This window comes from Tachysurus vachellii, chromosome 6 (assembly GCF_030014155.1).
Source record: "Tachysurus vachellii isolate PV-2020 chromosome 6, HZAU_Pvac_v1, whole genome shotgun sequence".
Lineage (NCBI taxonomy): Eukaryota > Metazoa > Chordata > Actinopteri > Siluriformes > Bagridae > Tachysurus > Tachysurus vachellii.
The window spans coordinates 25,565,124-25,585,662 of NC_083465.1; the positions used below are offsets into that span (position 1 = coordinate 25,565,124).

Here is a 20,539-nt window from a genome sequence, read left to right on the forward strand (position 1 = left end):
CGAAAAAAGCCTCAAAAAAAAAAAATAAAAAAAAAAATAAATAAAAAATCGGATCTTCATCGTATTAACTCCAGGAACCGCCTTCCTGAAAACAAATGTCAAGTACAAAAAGGAGACACAAGAGGGCAGCACAGAAATAAAACAAATGACTAAAGGTCATAACACCAACCAATAGGTTTCAGAATTGTTATGAACCTTTACATACTGTAACTGCTGTGTTACTCATGTAGACTCAGCAGAGTGGCCATTTTTTTTAAAACAAACAAACAAAGAAAACCGACAAACAAACAAATAAACTAGATAAAAACAAAGTGTTTGACTTTGATATAATATAACTCAATAATTAACATTAATACATACATTCTTGTTTTTATGGCCCAAATACACAATATAAACTAATAAAATATAAAAAATAAAATTTTAAATAAAAAAATCTTATTTATTCTTGCCCTGCGATGGGTTGGCACTCCGTCCAGGGTGTATCCTGCCTTGATGCCCGATGACGCCTGAGATAGGCACAGGCTCCCCGTGACCCGAGATAGTTCGGATAAGCGGTAGAAGATGAATGAATGAATGAATCTTATTTATTCTTATAATGAATACAATTAAAAAAATAAAAAAATAAAAATTTGTTGCTTTTCCCACACAATTCCTAATTCTCTGCTAATTCATAGCTCTATCTGGATCTGCATTTAAAGAGGAAATTCCCTTACAATTTAACTATTCCCTTTAAATTACCATTTTACGTAGTTTTAATTGTAATGCATATTTATGTCTTGTGCATATGTAATGAATTAATGCCTATTTGTGTATTATTTATTTGTTTGTTTGTTTGTTTGTTTGTTTGTTTGTTTGTTTATTTGACATTAAATGCAAGAATTTCAAGCAATTAATTTCACAATGTGTGTTCTAAATATTTGTGTGGTCTTTGTATTGCTCGTTCATTTCCTTTGATTCCACTATACTCACAATAGTATTTTACATGTGGTGTAAGCACAAGCTCTTAAACATGCACTTCCCATGTGTATATTCAAAATGAACTAATTTAGAGGTTTCACAGCAATGGGGATGAATACTAATGCATAAAAACTAGAAATTATTTTCAATTCAATCCCCTATTCAATATTATTCAAGCTGGTTTGCCCTGAACCACTAGAGACCCCTCTAGAACTCATGCATTTACTGAGATATTGGTCTTTTCCAGACACAACGCCAGACTGCCACAGGCCCATTCTTTTTTCATGTGAGCCACACTGATAGGACAAAGTCAATAGGAGAGCCACTTTCACTGCAAAGTATGCCAAGTTATTCAGTCTTAAATAGCTTATCTGCTTAAATACAATGTACAATATTGCAATACAATAATTACTTGAGTTGCGGATGATGCATGCTCCCCATCAGTTACCTCTTTTGTCACTGTCAGATTGCTTTGTTGCTGTTCATTTGTTTGATAAGAAATCGATCCATTTTTTAGTCCGTGTGTACAGTAAACACAAGTTGTTAACTAGCATGAAACACAAACTAGCTTCTGGCAGGCCGCCAAAAACTGGCTATTGTGCAGAACCCAGAGTCAGTGACGAGTCAAATAATATAAATATATATTATTATTTGTAATAGAGCACATTCGTTTTTCTATGCTTCCCTGATTGTTTTTAATGTTATTTACATGAAAAATAAATTTTAACCCCATGATCATATCATCATATTAATTACTGCCATGCGAGCCGCATATTAAAACTTGGCGAGCCGCAGGAGGCTCGCGAGCCGCGCAATGAGTAACACTGCCCTATGCATATATTCATATTGTCATTAAATTGGCTTTGGAGGAGTGTAGACTGGAGGGGGCAAAGTATCCATTCCTCATTTTTAAGGACGACAAGAAGTTCACGTATTTACCAAGCTGAATCCACAGCAGGTTGTCCCTGTTTTTCACCGGTTCCATTTCATCCTGTCTTTTAAACCAGGCTCAAAGAACTAATGGTATTAGCATGAAAGTCACCCACAGATTGGCAGTGAATGGAGATTTTATCAGCATTCGCCTATTTTGTTTTGTTTTATTATCCCATGTTTATGTAAATGTGTCACAAGGAATACAAAATTAAGAATAAATTATTAGTACATATAATTTTATAAAATTCTGAAAAACATACAAGGTTTGCGTGTCCTCACTACAGACTTTGTTCTCACAATCAGTGCTTGCATAGTGTTTGTTTTTCAACACTTTATCTTTTGCATCAGCATCAGAGAAAATACAAATCTGTGTCTGTGGTGGAGATCCAGTGAGGGCGAGCTGAAACAAAAAGTATGAAATTAGTGTACTTTCTATTTGAGTGTTACTAAAAAGGTATTAGTTAGAAGGCCAACTTGAAACAGGAATTTTGACCGAACAATTGACTGAGTAACTGATGGAATGACTGAATAACTGGCTGACTGAGTATGTAATTGTGACTGATTTGAATGATCGAGGGACTGAAAACAATGATTAAATAACTAAGTAAATGACTGACAGACTAAATAAATAACTAAGTAAATGACTAAGTAAATGAGTTACTGATTAAATGAATAGATGAATGACTGACAAATTGGCTGACTGACTGAGTGACTGACTTACTGATGAACTGAGCTATGCAACGACTGACTGAAAACTGAGTAACTGACTAACTGACTGATTGATTACATTTAATTCAGGGGTGGGGGGTAGTCGTGGTATTGCTGGCTCTGTGTGTCTGTGTGTGTGTGTGTGTGTGTGTGTGTGTGAGAGAGAGAGAGAGAGAGAGAGAGAGAGAGAGAGAGATTATGACTGGTGTTGTTTATTGTAAGTGTTTGTTGCCTTTTTGGACACTTTAATCATTTCTAATGTTGCTCCCATTTAAAACAGTTCAACTCAAGCGCAGCCATTTTTAGGGTCATGATTGCGGACAATGTCCTGTCCAGAGACAAGCTCTTTCGTGTTGAGGTTTTGTTCAAACCGACCATCGAAAATACCCTCTCTAATGAATATGTTCTTTTTTTCATTGGTTGTTGCGTTAAATCTTACCCAGATAGTGCTATTTACTGATTGGCTATTGTGTAGCCTCTTTTTTTGATTGGCTGATGTCAGGCTTCACTAAGAACTCCAGGGGAGACGCGCTTGTTTCCTGCCCGGTTCCATAGAGACAGCGGTGCGGACTGATACATTTTGGGCGCTGCGGCATATTAAATATATTAAAATAGTATGTTTTTCTGCATGAGAAATACAATATGTGGCGGAAGAGCGTGAGACCGAACTGCGTGACTGTCACTCTCATGACACTTGACAGCCCTGCTTCTGGGTTCGCGATAATAGCTTCCACTTTTGGTTCGGCGGCCATCTTGTCCATATCACTTCCAGGGTAGCCACCATTTTATGCTCTATGCTGGACTGTTTATTCAGCACGACTTCTGCCTGCCCCACATTGTCCAGTTTGCCCAGTATCAGATTGTGGACTGTTTTATGGACTGTTTTCGGCTTATATCATCCTGCCTGCCTACCATACTGTTGTTTTCCATTGTGTATTGTGTTTGCTGTTTTTCCTGCATTGTTCCAGTTGATAATCCATTTTTCATTTGTTCTCTGGACTTTAACTGCTTGTCTGGATAATATTGCCATCCCCCCACCTTGGTTTTTAATTAAGACTTTTATTGTGAACTCGTACAGGCTCTGCATTTGGGTCCTTAATCCTCCTGACACAATTATTTACTGACCAAGTTCAGTGACCAACCTGACTAACCAACCTGTTGTATGACATACTGACTGACTAACTGAGTGAGCGGCTGACTTACAAACTGACTGAGTGACTGGCTAACAGGCTGACTGAGAATCTGCCTGTCTCAATAACTAAGTTACTGGTTGACTTATTGACAAAGTGAGTGAGTGAACATTCTTTGGCAGGAAAATGACGAATACACCTTGTTTATCTCATAGAAAATAAATAGACCAAAATAGCGTTCGCCTCACACCTGTAGGGTTGGGGTTCGATTCCCGCCTCCGCCTTGTGTGTGTGGAGTTTGCATGTTCTCCCCGTGTCTCGGGAGTTTCCTCCGGGTACTCCGGTTTCCTCCCCCGGTCCAAAGACATGCATGGTAGGTTGATTGGCATCTCTGGAAAATTGTCCATAGTGTGTGATTGCATGAGTGAATGAGTGTGTGTGTGTGCCCTGCAATGGGTTGGCACTCCGTCCAGGGTGTATCCTGCCTTGATGCCCGATGACGCCTGAGATAGGCACAGGCTCCCCGTGACCCGAGGTAGTTTGGATAAGCGGTAGAAGATGAATGAATGAATGAATGAATGAACTTTAAAATAGTTTACTTTGTCACTGTCAATGATGTATGTAGTAATTCTCCTGACTTAATCAATGTCATCAGAGATGCTGCTAGTGGTGTTGATAACAAAACAAAGCACTGAAGTCTGGCTGAGACCCAACATTCTGAGAGATAAGAACAAGAACAGTGAGGCACATAACTGTCATTACTGAGCAGATAAACCTGGAAACAAATCAAATGACTGTCAATTTAAAATGTGTGTGATACAACTTGACATCTTTAACTGCCAGTACAAATAGATATAAACATTTCAAACATCACACTTCGGTTCTAGCACTTGGTTATTTTTCCTGAAGAAATGGATATCTGAATGTCTGGTTGTAACATTTTTTGTAAGTTTGTATTAGCTAGTTTGTCAATTGGTTTGAAGCAGTAGATTATACTACATCATTAATTTGTTACAGTAAATGTAAGGATTTTTAATCCACATCGAAATTCTTAAAAATAGATTTATGCAGAATTTCTCTATACCAATAAAATTATGCAGAAAATAAAACTCTGCTTATACATAGGTTTGGATGTATTTATTACTGATATGATAATGTATGGGATATGTTTGTGTTTCTCCTGGAAGCACATAGTTTCACTATGTCACATCCCCATGTCATTATCTGTACATCCCTTTATAATTCATCTTATTTAAAGATAAATGCATTTACATTTTGGCAATAAAATAGAATTATTCAATGCATGCAAGAAATACCAGAGCTATATCAGAACTTTATAAACATTATAACCATGTTTGCATGTAATAGCAATAATCCTGTATTTTCTCTGTACTCACAAAAGACTCAGGAAACAGGTTTTTCTTTGTATGTGAATAACAATACCAAATACTGTACTTAAGAACAAAAAGTGAAAAATTATAACTGATGGTATAAAAATTCAATACCACAGATTTCAGATGTAATAATATGATTAGCACAAATGGTTTGTGCACTGACATTTAAAGATAATAGGCTCTCAAATCAAAGAGTAATACATTCAGAGTATAGACTCAGTTTAAATCTGTTGGGCATTTTTTTCTTTGTTTACTTAGAGCTGCATGAATTGGTAAACTGATAATCCAACATTGAGAAAAAGAAGGACTGGCAAAATCAAACAACATTCAGCACTATTAGTGCCGGTTTGGTGGATGAGACGAGACATGGATGTTGCTGTTACAGGGGGTGCAGTGCTGGTGCTTAGTTCTGTAACTCCTACAAAATGAAAACAGGAAGCAACATTTCCTGCTTCATCCACAGCAACTAGTTCCAGGAACTGTGAACAGCAAGAGGCATTGTAGATGACCATAGTGACATTCACACCTGTGTCACTGAACACAGTGGTAGTGGTGAGGTTGCCGTTTCCCTTAAGGATTCTCACACTCTGAATTCCTGACCCATTTCCATCAGTCACATTAGCAGTGAGGTACCATGAGGAGAGGCTGCAATTGCCTGAGCAGTTAGCATTTACACTGACTGCCTTACACAAGGGAGGAGTAAAATCTGTTATCTTTAAGGAGGAGAAAACAGTTCAGCATTAGTTTCAGTTTAGACATTTTGACATTTTTTTCTTGTTTATGCTTAGAAAATTAAAATATTTCATCCAAATAGAATATTTTTATTTGGGATACATTTACCAGTGGTATGTATTCCAAACACAAAATCAGGTGAAACAAGGTTTTAATCTATTAAATTTCCATTTTTTTTCCTGAGATCAATATTTAAATATGAAGTGCCAAGAAAAAACCAATTTTCCCAAATCATCTCTCTATTTTTTTTTAGCTGTTTAGCAGGTTTTAATATATGTTAACAAAGACATGAAAAAATATCATAGTAGTGGTTGTATTGAGGTATAATGGTATGACCTGCCAACTTAACCTAAACTCAACCTAACTGTGCTTCTCTTCAACAACAGAATATAGAATATAATAACTCCTTTGACAATGTCCTGGAATATTTTATGTAATATTAGTAATTACCGGAGCAATGATAGCGATACGTAGCACAGCGTAGTTGGAGTCACTTCCATCAACTGCTTCAGCTTCAATTGTCACAGTGACATCAGTTCCAGAGGGAGTATTTTCAGGTACTGTCAGAGTTACTGAGTCATTCACACTGACTCCACTCTCAAGAGTTATGGACGTATTAAACTGAGTTTCGAAATTGTGATCATTGCTGACATTGATATTAAAGCTTCCAGCAGTGCCATTGGTTGCAAGTGTGAAAGGGAGAGTGAATTGTTTTCCTGGTTCCATTGTTCCAACAGGTTGAGTCTGAGAGTAATAATGAAAGAAAGCAAACTGTAACTCAAAATGAATGCTTTTAATGCCATTACAATCATTTTTCATGAACAATAAATATTCTGAACCATGAAATATATTTCTCATGAAAAGAAATATACTTATAATATATATTTACATATATAATACATTATATTATATTATATTATATTATATTATATTATATTATATTATATTATATTATATTATATTATATTATATTATATTATATTATGTTATATTATATTATATTATATTATATTATATTATTGCTGAGTCTCTTTTATTAGGGTATCAAGAAAAAGATTTTCCATTCTAATTGTTCTTTTTTTATTTGCTTCAACTGGATTATATTAAGTAGGATTAAAGTATTCAGACTTACAGTAATGGTCACAGTTGATGCTTGGAACTGAGTTGGTGACTGTCTCTGAAAGGTGTTAGCTGAATACCTAGAGACACTGATCTGTCCAAACACACGAACAGTAAACTCTCGTGCCGGGATGCTGTTGAAGGTCACTAAGTACTGGCCACTAGCTACCTCTTCTAGTGACCCATTTAAAGAGATTGAACTTGAGGCTTTGACCAGAGACACCTCTGTAAGACTCACATTGTCCCCACCGACCATGGACACCAACAGGGTGACATTGGCATCTAAATTTAAGCGTAAAATAGAGTAGAAATATAAGCTAAAAAATGCAAACAGAGTTAACTAATTATCTGTTATGCAGAGTTATTGACTTACTTGCAGGCCTGCTGTTTAATACAGAATAGCTTGGATGAAGCCCTTGGGAAAGTTCTACAAAGTCAAACATGAAGTCAACAGCACTTTGACCTGAATATTAAAAACAGACAGAGAGAAAGACAGACAGACAGACAGATCTATTTACTCACTGAACCACATCTTTCATTTCTGTCATTTATTAATTCACAGATAATCAGAAGAGAGTTGCAAAGATTTTACCAACAACTTTGATGGTGTACATCTGAGTGGATTTAATACTGAAGAGCCACAATCCAACCTGCTCTGAAATATTTGGTCGCAGTGTATGGAAGTTATGGACTCTCTGAATAAGCCCCAATGTCCCATTTAGTTCAGTGCTGCTCTGTGAGACTCCTGGGTTAGATAATAGCACATTATGAATATTTAGCTTAGCATTGCATTAACTTGATGTTATTTTGCCGTTTCTCAAAATAAGGGTTATTGGACATTTACAATCTACACACCTGAGGGACTAGTGATGGTGTAATCTGGAGAGTTGCCTGTGATGTAAATTGTCAGGTTTTGCACAGAGGAATCCACAAAGACTGAGAAGTTTTCAGTATCTACTGGGTTTCTAACATCTTGGAATAGTGTGACCTGAAGAAGCAGAAATGTGATTGTTACTGATTGCTAATATTACTCAGTGCTAATATGAAGTTTTCTACAATTTTTTAAAAAGAATTATATAATTTTAACTCCAGCACTAAAGTTGCTTTAGAACATTTATATGGGCTATACTGCAGCAGCAAGCTATACCATTTAAAGTTAATCTGTAATTACCAGTGTAGAGCTGGAGATATCTGCAATAATGCTAGTGGCCTGGCTTAGTGTTTTTTTGGTTACTTCTATAGCCTGACCTCCAGAGGCCTGAGCCAGGTCATAGTAGACCTCGTTCAATTGAGTGGATTCTCGCTTGCGGCGACGTCTATGCTGTGTCGTTAGCATAAAGTTCACCTTCAGATTGGGAAAGAAACATTGTTAAGTGGTTTTCCAGGATGATCTCATCATTAATTAGAACTAGTTAAGACAGAATTAATGATCAGCATAATTTCAAAACTTTGAAATGTTTTAATTAACTGTATCAGTAATTGTTGTGTCTGTATATATTATAGTCTCTTAACACTGTGAAGTACTGCAAACTAATTAGTCATTTCCCCAGAACATTATAAGCATTTTGCATTGCTTTAACACATAATTTAAACAAAAGCATACAAATGACAAAATATCCGAATTGGCCTTACTGGCCCTGTTCCAGTACCAGGCCTTGCACCAATCCCAGATCCAGGCACTGCGTCAGTCTATGTCTATTTTAGATTTACATTTCTGCCATTTAGCAGACACACTTATCCAGAGTGACTTACATTTTATTTAAATTTATACATCTGAGCAATTGAGGGTTAAGGGCCTTGCTCAACAGCCCAGCACTGGCAGCTTGGTGGAGATGGGATTTAAACTCATGACCTTCTTATCAGTAGTCTAACACATTAACCACTACACTGTCACATGTTTTATGTCTCATGCCTAGCTTCAGTCCCAGTCACACTCTCAGTTCACGTTCTTATTTAAACCCATGTTTGTGTTTTCTTTGTTGTGACGTGTACATTCCATGTGTTTACCTGCAAGATTTCTTCAGCATTCTCATTTGTCCTTTTTCCTGACCATAACCTGTTCTCTTCCTTCATGTGTCTTTGTTTTGATTAACTATGATTAATGTAATTTTTTTTAAGAAATACAAGTTAATGGTTTAAATAGTTTCTTGCTTCTGTAGGTCAGACAGAGATTTGCTCACAGTATAAATGTCTGTGGTAGACTTTAAGTCTATTTTAGGAAATGGGCCAAAGCAAACTGAGAAAAAACAGAACATAAAAAAATAAGATTTGCATTTACTCACAACAGACTTTGTTTTCTCAATCAGTGCTTTCACGGTGCCTGTCAACCATTTATCTTTTGCATCACCATCAGTGAAAACAAAAATCTGAGTCTGTGGTGGAGATCCAGTGAGGGCGAGCTAGAATGGAAAGGAAACACTGATAGTAATATGCATGCTTGTAATTTCTGTAAGGCAGGAATGTCCAAATGACAGAGTCATTTTTACATATATATAATTATATAAATAGTCATTTCTATAAAAAAAATTCATTTAAAAAAATTCATGACGAAATGAATTTAAGGAAGCACTTAATGCTATTTAGCCCCCTTGACATCTTTTTGAATATATTTTTTAGAAACATAAATACATTTTTATTCACACAAATATATGAATTTGTACATGAATCAAGAAAGCATTAATGAGATTAATAAGCTGGTATATATTTCAGGATATTCAAAAAGCAATACGTTAGGAAATTACCTGGAGACCTGAAAGACACATTTCAGGGGGATCTCCTCCACCATAAGCACTAAGTGCATTAAGTTTTCTTTTAAAGACATTAGGATCAGTTGTTCTTGTTAGTGGGCCATAATCTGAAAGAATGGGCAACAATTTTTTTGTTCAAGCAATCCATTTTATAACGTTATGCTTAATGATTTTGGCCCTGCTTAGATACTGTAAAAAGCAGCATCTATGAAGCACAGATAAGCAGCACAGATAATAGTCGTTTTCAATTCAATTCAATTCAATTTATTTGTATGGCGCTTTTAACAATTTCCCATTGTCTCAAAGCAGCTTTACAGACGTATGGAAACGAAAAAGAAATATAATAATAATAATAATAATAATAATAATAATAATAATAATAAGAAGAAGAAGAAGAAGAAGAAGAAGAAGAAGAAGAAGAAGAAAAAATAAGGATAAAAATAGATAAATGAATATAAACAATTAAAGTTTACAATTAATTGAAAAAAGATTAACTTAAAATTTGAGATACTATACTGTATATCTATCCCTATCCCTAATGAGCAAGCCGGAGGTGACAGCAGTAAGGAAAAACTTGATAAGAGGAAGAAACCTTGAGAGGAAACAGACTCAAAAGAGAACCTCGTCACCATTTGGGTGACACTCTACAGTAAATAGTGTAAATGTAATAATGTCCTTTCTACAACAGTTTATAATAGTGCAGCTGAGAGCTCCTGAGGAACTAATGGGTCATCGTAAACTCTGAGTTCACACAGACCTGATTGCTGATAAAGACTAGACCATACAGTTGACTGACACAACATTCAAAAGAAGGCATGACAGTCTCCGGGCAGCTTTATACACAACAATCCCATGAGACACTGGCTGACTATGCAGATCAATCCCTGGCAAGGTGACCAATGGGTGACGAGACTCCAGCCATTGGTAGAACATCAGGATTGACGAAGTAGCTCCATTTCTTTTTTTTATTTAACATAATATATAATATGAAAATTAATTTTCAGTTTTTATTCAATTTTTTTTATGAGTAAGCAAAAATGACTTGAAAAATTTAACTTTTTTCTTTTTCTTTTCTTTTCGCTATATGAAACACTAGTCTCATGAACCTCAAATTCTGACAAATGTACTATAACAGTAGTTCTGACAGTAGTCCTGACTGTAAGTCCAATCACATTTTATCAAATCCCTTTTTTAATTGTTTCTATACTAGCAAATTACATAGGGATCTTTATAGCAGAAACTCCACCTAATAAGTATATGCTCTTCATATGTAGAAGCTGTTGAGGAAATGTTCATGGAATCTATAACATAAGTGATAACTGAAATCAATTTGTTTTTCTTCTACTTTTGTACTATCTGTTTATACCAAACTCTATCCATATATCTAATCTTTGACCTTCCTCTTGACCTCTTACCTGGCAGCTCCATCTCCAACATCCTTCTACCAATATAACCATCTAACTCCTCTGTACATGTCCAAAACATCTCAATCTAGCCTCTCTGACCTTCTCCCCAGACAACCTGAGCTGTCCCTCTGATGTGCTCGTTCCTCATCATGTCCATCCTCGTCACTCCTAAACAGAACCTCAACATCCTCATCTCTGCTACCTCCATCTCTGCCTCATGTATTTTCCTCAATGCTACAGTCTCTTACATACTGTATACAGCATATCTGGTCTCACTGCTGTCTTTTACACCTTTCCTTTTCATCACCCTTGTTCTTAAAGATCGGCACTAGAACACTCCTCCATTTCTTCAGGCATCTTCTCACTTTCTAAATTCCTGTTGAACAATCTTGATAGAATCTCCACTGCTGTCTCTCCTAGACACTTCCACACCTCCACAGGTATGTCTTCAGGACCAACAGCCTTTCCACTCATGATTCACCTCAGAGCCTTCCTCAACTCACCCTTTCTAATCTTTGCTTTTTCCTACTCTACAATGTTCACCTCTTCTCCCCTTTACCTCTCATTTTCCTCATTCATCAACTCAAAATACTCTTGAATCTTCTGAACACACTCTCCTCACCTGTTAACATCTTTCCATTTCTATCGTTAATCACCCTTATCTGTTGCACATCCTTATAATCTCTATCTCTCTGTCTCTCTAATGTGTACTAAGTCCCTCTTGTCTAACCTGACATACAACTCATCGTATGCTTTCTGTTTGGCCTTGGCCACATCCCTTTTCACTAGGCACTGCAATTTCTTGTAATCCTGTCTATTTTCTTCAGACCTTTCTACTTCCCAATAATTTTTAGCTAGCCTCTTCCTCTGAATGTTGTCCTGTACTTTCTTGTTCCACCACCATGTTTCCTTATCTTCTTTTCTCCGTCTCCTGACTACCCAAAGTCTGTCTCAGCTTCTGTCTGAATGTCTCACAACATTCTTCTTTTTTCAAATTCTACCACTTTGTCTTCTTTTCTATCTTTCTTCTTCAAAATTTATCTTATAAAGACAGTTATCTTATCTCTGTTATGGAACAATCTTCTATTTTTTGTTCTAGACACAGGCCCAGTCTCAGTCTTTAAGTCAAGGATAAAATCCTATTTCTTTCATCAAAAATGTTGTTAATAGCTTTTCTTTTAAGTAATGGTGCAAATTTGGAGGGTTTATGGGCATGGAGAGTTCAGTCATTATCAACTCTTTCAAAAAAAGTACCCACACAGACACAGAGACATTCATACATGTCCATAGCTAGTCTTGACAGAATGTCTGCTTGCTCTTTCCCCAGAATATACTCCCCCTTAAATTGGTATTAAAAAAACAAAAACAGCTAATGATCCCTGTTCTCTCTGCCTTGTGTGATTTTTATCATATCAGGGAGGATTTCATTTCACCGTGATCTCTGGCTTGCTCATTAGAAATAAATCTAAATCCCTATCCAGACACACTCTACAAGTTTAAATGCTGATTAAATGTATATCTCTTTAGCCAGGCATAAGCATAATACATCCCATTACTTTGTGCTCCAGTACATTTGATCTGACAACAATGAGCATACAGTATAACAACCTAACATATAACAACCTGACTTATAACAACCTATCATACATTTTAAGGCTCTGACATAGAGGAGTTAGTGTTAAATCTACAATGAACTCAGATGTTAAGCTAATTTAAGAGTTGTAAATTCTTAAATTACACAACTCCAAATGATTTTATACAACTGTAGAAAGGACATTATTATTTATAATCACACTAAAAAGATAAACTGTTGTTTTTGATAATTCACCCTTTCTAGTGTTTATAACGATTTATAATCACACACTCCAGTGTCAAATAATGACAGGCAAACTCTCAAGGATATTTCCTCATACCATCTCTTTTTCATTGCAACATTTTCCTCAGGATTGCTCATTAGTGATGAATACAAATAAATGTAAATAAAAGTCTAATATTAAATCTGAACTTTTTGTTTATTATTTCGAATAATCTGTAAAGCTGCTTTGACACAATATCCTTTGTTAAAAGCTCTATTCAAATGAAATGGAAATTAATTGAATAGTTTAATAGTACACATATAGCATTGAATCCATTTGTGTTTATTATGCATGTAATCACATACATCATAAAGTAGTAAAATAGTTTCCTTTTAAAATTCATATTTGAAAACAATCTAGGAATCAGACTTACCAGGGTCATTAAATGGCACGAGGATGTATTCTGAAGGTTGAACAGCTGTGCCTACTTTACTGTCAATGATAGATGAAGAAACTCTCCTGACCTCATCAATGTCATCAGACATGGTGGCAGTGGTATCAATAACAAAACACAGTACTGTCTGTCTGAATCCCATCAGTCTGTGGGGTGACATTTAAGAGCAGTGTCACTGTACTACTGAGCCGATATTTCTGGGTTTGCTGATAAAGTACATAGTAGCATGCATTTGTCTGTGCTTTTATTTATAATATTACTCAACATATTTAGTTATAGACTTGTTTTTATACCTAAGAAATTCAGAATCCCCAATTGCTGCTCTTATATCCTGCAGTAGTTCTCCGGTAGCAGCAGTAGCTACCGATGCTGCCTCATAATGCAGATAACCATGGCTGGAGCTTTCACTATCCTTATTTATGCCACCTTGAAACCAACTTGATGGATCAAAAAATCCTCCATGACTGCATTTTCCTTAAGGTAAAACAGAAATTTGAAGATAACAACATATTTAACTTGTATGTCGGAGTAAACAAAATCTAAATTGCTTTATTAATATTGCAGTTCAAAATTTAACAGATTCAATTAAACAAGTAAAACTGGAAAATATAAAAAGATTTATCAGATAATTTTCTTTATGTTCATCTCCTACTAAACACTTCTGACTTTATTTTTTATGCTTAAAGTCTTTGAGGCATTACCTTTTGGTTTGGACCAGCCAAAGTATGCTGATGTTAGTTTCTGCTTTTTGATGACATCTTCCAGGATATTGCCTCTGCAGATGCTTTCTGTACATTTTCTGCATGTTTCTGAATCTGGCAAAAAGATAAGAAACCTAGAAACTTAGGTTGTATGACATCAAATCTATCTTAAAATATGTGCTGCTATGGATTCTTTTTGTGATTGCATTGTCCATGGTTCACAATTTATTTCTACATACGGCGTCAGTATACATGATACAAGTTTTTCCATGCATACACTGAACAGAATTTTTGCGCTTCTTCAAAAGAGCTTGAACAGCACATCTTGAAACCCGTCTGCTTTGAAATCTTTGCCTGGAAGAGACCTTGCTGATGCTGTATAACTACCCCAGTCTTGGGGTATGACCTGTGACATGAAACTCCCTTCCACAACCTCACCTTAGTAGCAGAGTTTTACAGTTCCTTACCCAGATTTAAGACTCCTACACAGCTGTTTCTTTTTTAATGACAGTGTATCAACCTACATATCGTCGCTGTTGGGCAGAAACCTCGTATGTCCAAACACTTCAACTTCTGAGGTAAATGTCTTCAAAACACTGGGCTCAAAGAAAAAAAAAATCTTGACCCCCGCTAGTTCTGGTGCTCATCTGAGGACAGGAATATAGCGCAAGACAATCCACTGCAACGCGGACTAAACCCTGTGCATTGCAGATAAGGTACGGCGTTTTTTTAATTTCCTGAAAAATAACGGTTTTGGAGATACGAGGATTCGTATCTCCAAAACCTTGCTAAGTTCATTGTTTTTTCATGATTTCAGTCTGTTATTTCTCACACTGTGTTTGCTTGTGCATTTTTTATGCATTAGTTCCATTATTCCCATTAAATGTTACTCATTTCCCCATTTCCTCTTACATCCACAGCCTCAATCGAAAATAGCTTGAGCGCAAATCTCAACTCCATTGGACACTTCAACTGTCTGAGAAACCTCGTAACTCCACCTCTTCTTCATGCCACAGGAGAGCTTCGCGGCATATTTCTCCTCAAGATTACGAGTCGCAACGAATCAACACGTCTTAAAATGATATCTAAAGTGATTTTCGTGGGGCTCAAAGAAAAAAAAATCTTGACCCCCGCTAGTTCTGGTGCTTGTCTGAGGACAGGAATTTGCATTGCAAAACCCTGTGCATTGCAGATAAGATAGGATTGTATCTTACAATGTCAAGGCACACCGTTATGTTCAACAAGTAGCTGCCTTTGCCGTCATGCTCATCACTTTAAGCAAGCTGGCTGGCTTTTTGCCTCGTTATTATACGGTAACATGCCGTATAACGTAGTGAAACGATAATTTGACCTTTATTAATTTTATTTTTTGGGTATTCCTTTAACTATGATTTTATCTATGTTTATCTGTGTTATTGATGTATTTTAAATATCTATTTATTACTGTTTATTATTGCTTATTATACATTGACATTTTAAATTTTTTTATAATATGATATTTGAATTAAATTGAATGTTTTGGATACCACTATTAAATTATTGTTTTTATTATTATTTTAATGACTTTAAGTCAGCCTACTTATAGACAATGCCTCTCTTGGCACTGTGCATGTAAAACACTGTTTTGTGGACACTAACAAGTGAAAATAGTTAGGTTAGATACATTTGAGTCAGCCTGTTTTGTTAAAAATCGATAGCTGTAATGCTTCTGTGCAGAAAGAAACCCGTGAGCCACGAAGGTAAGTTTGAGAGCAGATTAGACTAATTTCCACCTATTAGACAGCCTAATCAGATTATCGTGTTTTGTATTGCATCACTTATACCTCTTAAACCTTTAAAATAGAGTTTAGGAAGATGTATGTAACTACAGTCATTAGCTTTGGTTAACTATTGATGCCTTGTCTCTTGTCAAAAGGCTCAACGTGACCGCAGACTTTATTGAACACTGCTGGCAGCAGCGACTTATCTCCCTGCTCCCAAGTCATAAAGCTTGTATCTCCGATAAAACGTGACTTTGGAAAATGTTGTGTTAATGTTGGTGCACAACAGTATATGATAACAACTTTAACGGTACAATGTTTAATAACTCAAAAAAAATGGCGTTTTTTTAATTTCCTGAAAAATAATGGTTTTGGAGATACGAGGATTCCGCCCGACAGCGACGATATGAAATTAATGATCATTAGCACCTGCTTGATATAATTGGTTAGTCATACACCTGAATCTGATCCTGCAGAATCAGACACAAGATGTGTGCATGTGCAAAATGCTGGTTTAAGGCCAAAGGGTAGTTACACCAAATATTGAAGTATATTTTTCTTCTGCTAAATACCCTGACAGAGCTGACAAAACTAGCAAAACTTGGTATCAGAAAATTGTATTAAAATGTAATTACCGCTACTATTGCTACTAACAGCCAGGCAATATCTCAAACATGTAGTGGCACAAATCCTGTTTCAGAGGGCAGAGAAATTTTATCATACACTACTCTGGTATGTCTCATGTGTTCAAAGAATTTATAATACGTCCCTTGGTTAGAAAGTATGCCTGGTAAAGCCTAGGCATTCTTACTATTTTCCAGTATGGCAATGAAACACCTTTTCAAAAATTCTGTCATGACCACTTGATGCACTATTATTGAACAGGTAGTGGTCTGTAAGCAAGAAATCACAGTGTTACGTTCACAATTTCACGACACATTTCATATTTAATGTAATCTCTAAAACATAACAGTTTAATCAAAATGTCTATCTATCTATCTATCTATCTATCTATCTATCTATCCATCTATCCAAGTTAATCTTTCAGCAGTGATTTTTTCTCACTCACTCACTCATTTTCTACCGCTTATCTGAACTACCTGGGGTACCCCTTGGTACCTTGGGCATCAAGGCAGGATACACCCTGGACGGAGTGCCAACCCATCACAGGGCACACACACACTCTCATTCATTCACACAATCACACACTACGGATAATTTTCCAGAGATGCCAATCAACCTACCATGCATATCTTTGGACCAGGGGAGGAAACCGGAGTACCCGGAGGAAACCCCCGAGGCATGGGGAGAACATGCAAACTCCACACACACAAGGGGGAGGCGGGAATCGAACCCCCAACCCTGGAGTTGTGAGGCGAACGTGCTAACCACTAAGCCACCGTGTCCCCTAGCGATTTTTTCTTTTACACAAAAATGTGTCTAATTATCTTCCTTATTAACATTAATAAATCATGTTTTTTGACAGAAAACGGGGGTGTCTTCATGACAAAATTCAGAACCAAATGCAGGGATAGCTAAAAACACAATTTATTCAACATAACACATACAAAACCGAGAAACTCTGGGAAAAAGAAAAACCAAGACCGAGCACATGAAGACCTTATAAAGACAAAACAAAGACAAGGATCAAAAGGCAACGCAGCTTGGACAAATAAGGAAGACAATTAGACACATAAGGGACAGGTGTGCTGAGGCGGGATGGAATTAGACAAGGGTGGGGCAGACACATGAAAACAAAATGTAAACAAAACACATGTCAAAAAGTCCATGCCAGATCCTGACTCTAAGTACATTTACTTTTAAGGGAACAGGAAATACAGGTAAACCACAAATTTACAACAAACACCCATATACACTGTGTTTATTTACCTGCTATGTTGTCAATCGGGGTATTTGGTTTAATCAGGATGGAGTAAGGTTTTCGCTTTCCCATCTCAATCCAGTTACTATGACTGTAGAAATCCTTAGGGAAAGACACAAAGCTGGGTCTGAATTACAACACAATCACTACAAATTAATGTAGCTGTTATTTCTTTTTTCAAGAAATAAACAATAAGCCTCACATTCTGTTAATGCTAAGCAACTACAGTAATTTCCCAATAAAGCACTACACAAATGCTGTTCAATGTCTAACTTATATTAAATTTATATATATATATATATATATATATATATATATATATATATATATATATATATATATATATATATATATATATATTTTATATAATTTAATATATATTATATATATATATATATATATATATATATATATATATATATATATATATATATATATATAAATTTATATATATATATTTACCTCAATTATGCTATTCTTCAGTAATGTGGTGTCATACCTGCAAAGTGTGTAAGATTTTACCAAGCCTCTCTCTGGCAGCTTCATATCTCTGCCTTTTGACACTGTATTTGACAGCAGAAACTCCTGCAGTAATAATATCCCTTCCAGCCAAAAACTCCTCATTGCAAAAATGGTAACTTGGTGAAAAATATTTCCAGAAGTCAACCCAGGCATTGTAAGAACTTATATCATTGATGCTCCTTTGAAAACTTTTGGCTGATTTAGATGAGGAACAAGCTTCTGCCACTGAGTTTACATTCATTGGCAATTTCTGGGTTTAGAAAGATAAAATGAAAAAAAAAATCTGTAATAGTTAAATGGTCATTAAAATGATTATTTATACAATATATAAAAATTGTTTTAATCACCAGAACAAATTTTCGTCCCTTGTTGAGTGCTTGCTGTATGCAGACATCAGCTGTTGTCTCTAGAATTGCATCATGAGTCATGTCCTGATGCTTTATAGAATTTGTGAACGATACCATAAAAGCCATTGTCTGACTTATGAGGATCATTATAAGATACAGACAAATCATTGGTTGAAACTGTACATTGGTGATTATCATCTTTAAGTCTGTGAAGAGAAAAAGAGTAGAAATAATCTGCCATCTCAATATTTCTTTCAGCAATTCTTAATTAATTACATCCCTATGACAGTGTAGTATAAATCATACCTTAAATCTTGAAGCTTCAGATGTCTGCAGTGGATCTACACTCTCTAGTAATGAACAAACTTGTGTCTATACTAGTCATTAAAAGCATTACAAAAGAGGGAATGGGAGACACTCCCATGTTGGGAGCCCTCCTCCATGTGGACACATCACAGGGTGAACCAGGGTCTTTTGTCTTCAGCCAAATATCCACTAAACTGTCAAACACTTTACTGAACTAAATGTAATAGATTAGGAATAAAATAATGAATAGACTTTTCAGATATCGATGAGAAGGAGCAAACTTCTTTATTGCAGTCAATCAGCTAACAAATCTATTGAGCGCAAGGAAAATTTCAGGCAATTTCCTATTATTTCTCAGAGTTGTACATGAAACCCCTCATATTCGTTTAGATAGTTTCTCAAAATTCCCCTTATTAGGGTTCAAGCGCGAAGCGCTGGAAACCTATTGTTTTTGTTAGGATTTTTATTATTATTATTAGGGTTCAAGTGCGAAGCACTGGAAACCTATTGTTTTTGTTAGGATTTTTATTATTATTATTATTATTATTATTATTATTATTATTATTATTATTATTATTATTATTATTATTCCACCCTAGAAACGGTCATGCAGGCCAAACCGTAAGGCCTAGAGAGCTCAAACTTGGTCAGATGGTAGTACTGGTCACAGTTACTCAGGGCCAAAATCTCAGCGGAATCGGACAATTTGGGGCGCTTCAGCGCCCCAAAACGTGTTTGTTCCCATAACCCCTAAACCCCTAAAACCCCTATGTCCAAATCTCAAGTGCTTTATATCATTGGAATCCTTGGCTCATGACTTAAAAAACGTATATTCCAATTTCATTTCCGCCATTAAATTTTTTTGCTATAGCGCATTTTATCTGAAACCTACTTTTGCTAACTAGTCCTAGGTTTTTCGCTTGATCGAGACCAATCCAGTGCAGTAATATTCTCTGGAGTCTCACTGACAATAATTTTCGAAAAAAGTCTAAATTTTGATTCAGGGTCCTTAAGGGGCCCTAAAACGTTTGGACTGTGAGGAGCCAGTTTTACTAAAATGTCAATAACTCAAGAACTAAATGAGCTATCAACACCAAACTTGGGACACATGTGAAAGAGGTCAAACTGAGGTCACAGTTCAAAAACTGTCACTAAATCACTAAAAATAATCACAAAAAAAAATCACTAAAATCACTAAAAACAGCCATTTTTAAAAAAAAAACCCTCTAGCGCCCCCAACAGTCCAAAAACGCAATTGTGTGCTGACTTGTAAGGCAAAGATTCTGATTCTGGTTCTGACTCGGAGTGGGTGTGGCCTAACCCGGAAGTAGGGGCTTGTCTTGAAGTGGGCGGGGCTTTAACTGGTAATAATTAATTTGTAATATTTATAACACTAGCTTACTACCTTTATGTTTTTATGAAATACAGCAAAAACGTGTCAGACACACAGTGTCTGGTTACTGGTTAGAGACAGCTGAAGGTTTGATAGTGGTTTGATAGGTTTGATAGCATGACATGATATATATTGTCATGTCAATCCAAAGGCCTTAAACGCTTGAACCCGGGAAATGCTGCTTGCAGCTTTAATTATTATTATTATTATTCCTCTTCCGCAATTGAAGTCAATGGCAGCCCATAGAACCGT

General features: G+C 36.0%; 1 protein-coding gene across 1 annotated transcript; it reads right to left on the reverse strand.

Moving 5' to 3' along the window:
* Window positions 1-4,843: 4,843 nt before the first annotated feature.
* On the reverse strand, window positions 4,844-19,188 carry LOC132847637 (von Willebrand factor A domain-containing protein 7-like). Its single transcript, XM_060873113.1, has 16 exons — window positions 18,895-19,188; window positions 18,589-18,794; window positions 18,219-18,491; window positions 17,728-17,821; window positions 14,078-14,191; window positions 13,670-13,850; window positions 13,356-13,522; window positions 9,715-9,827; window positions 9,256-9,372; window positions 8,145-8,318; window positions 7,829-7,961; window positions 7,566-7,718; window positions 7,347-7,436; window positions 6,987-7,255; window positions 6,305-6,598; window positions 4,844-5,835 (listed from the first exon to the last, which is right to left on the reverse strand). The coding sequence occupies exons 2-16, from the start codon at window positions 18,784-18,786 to the stop codon at window positions 5,377-5,379; spliced, it is 2,829 nt and encodes a 942-aa protein (XP_060729096.1). The 5' UTR covers window positions 18,787-18,794; window positions 18,895-19,188; the 3' UTR covers window positions 4,844-5,376.
* Window positions 19,189-20,539: the final 1,351 nt, after the last annotated feature.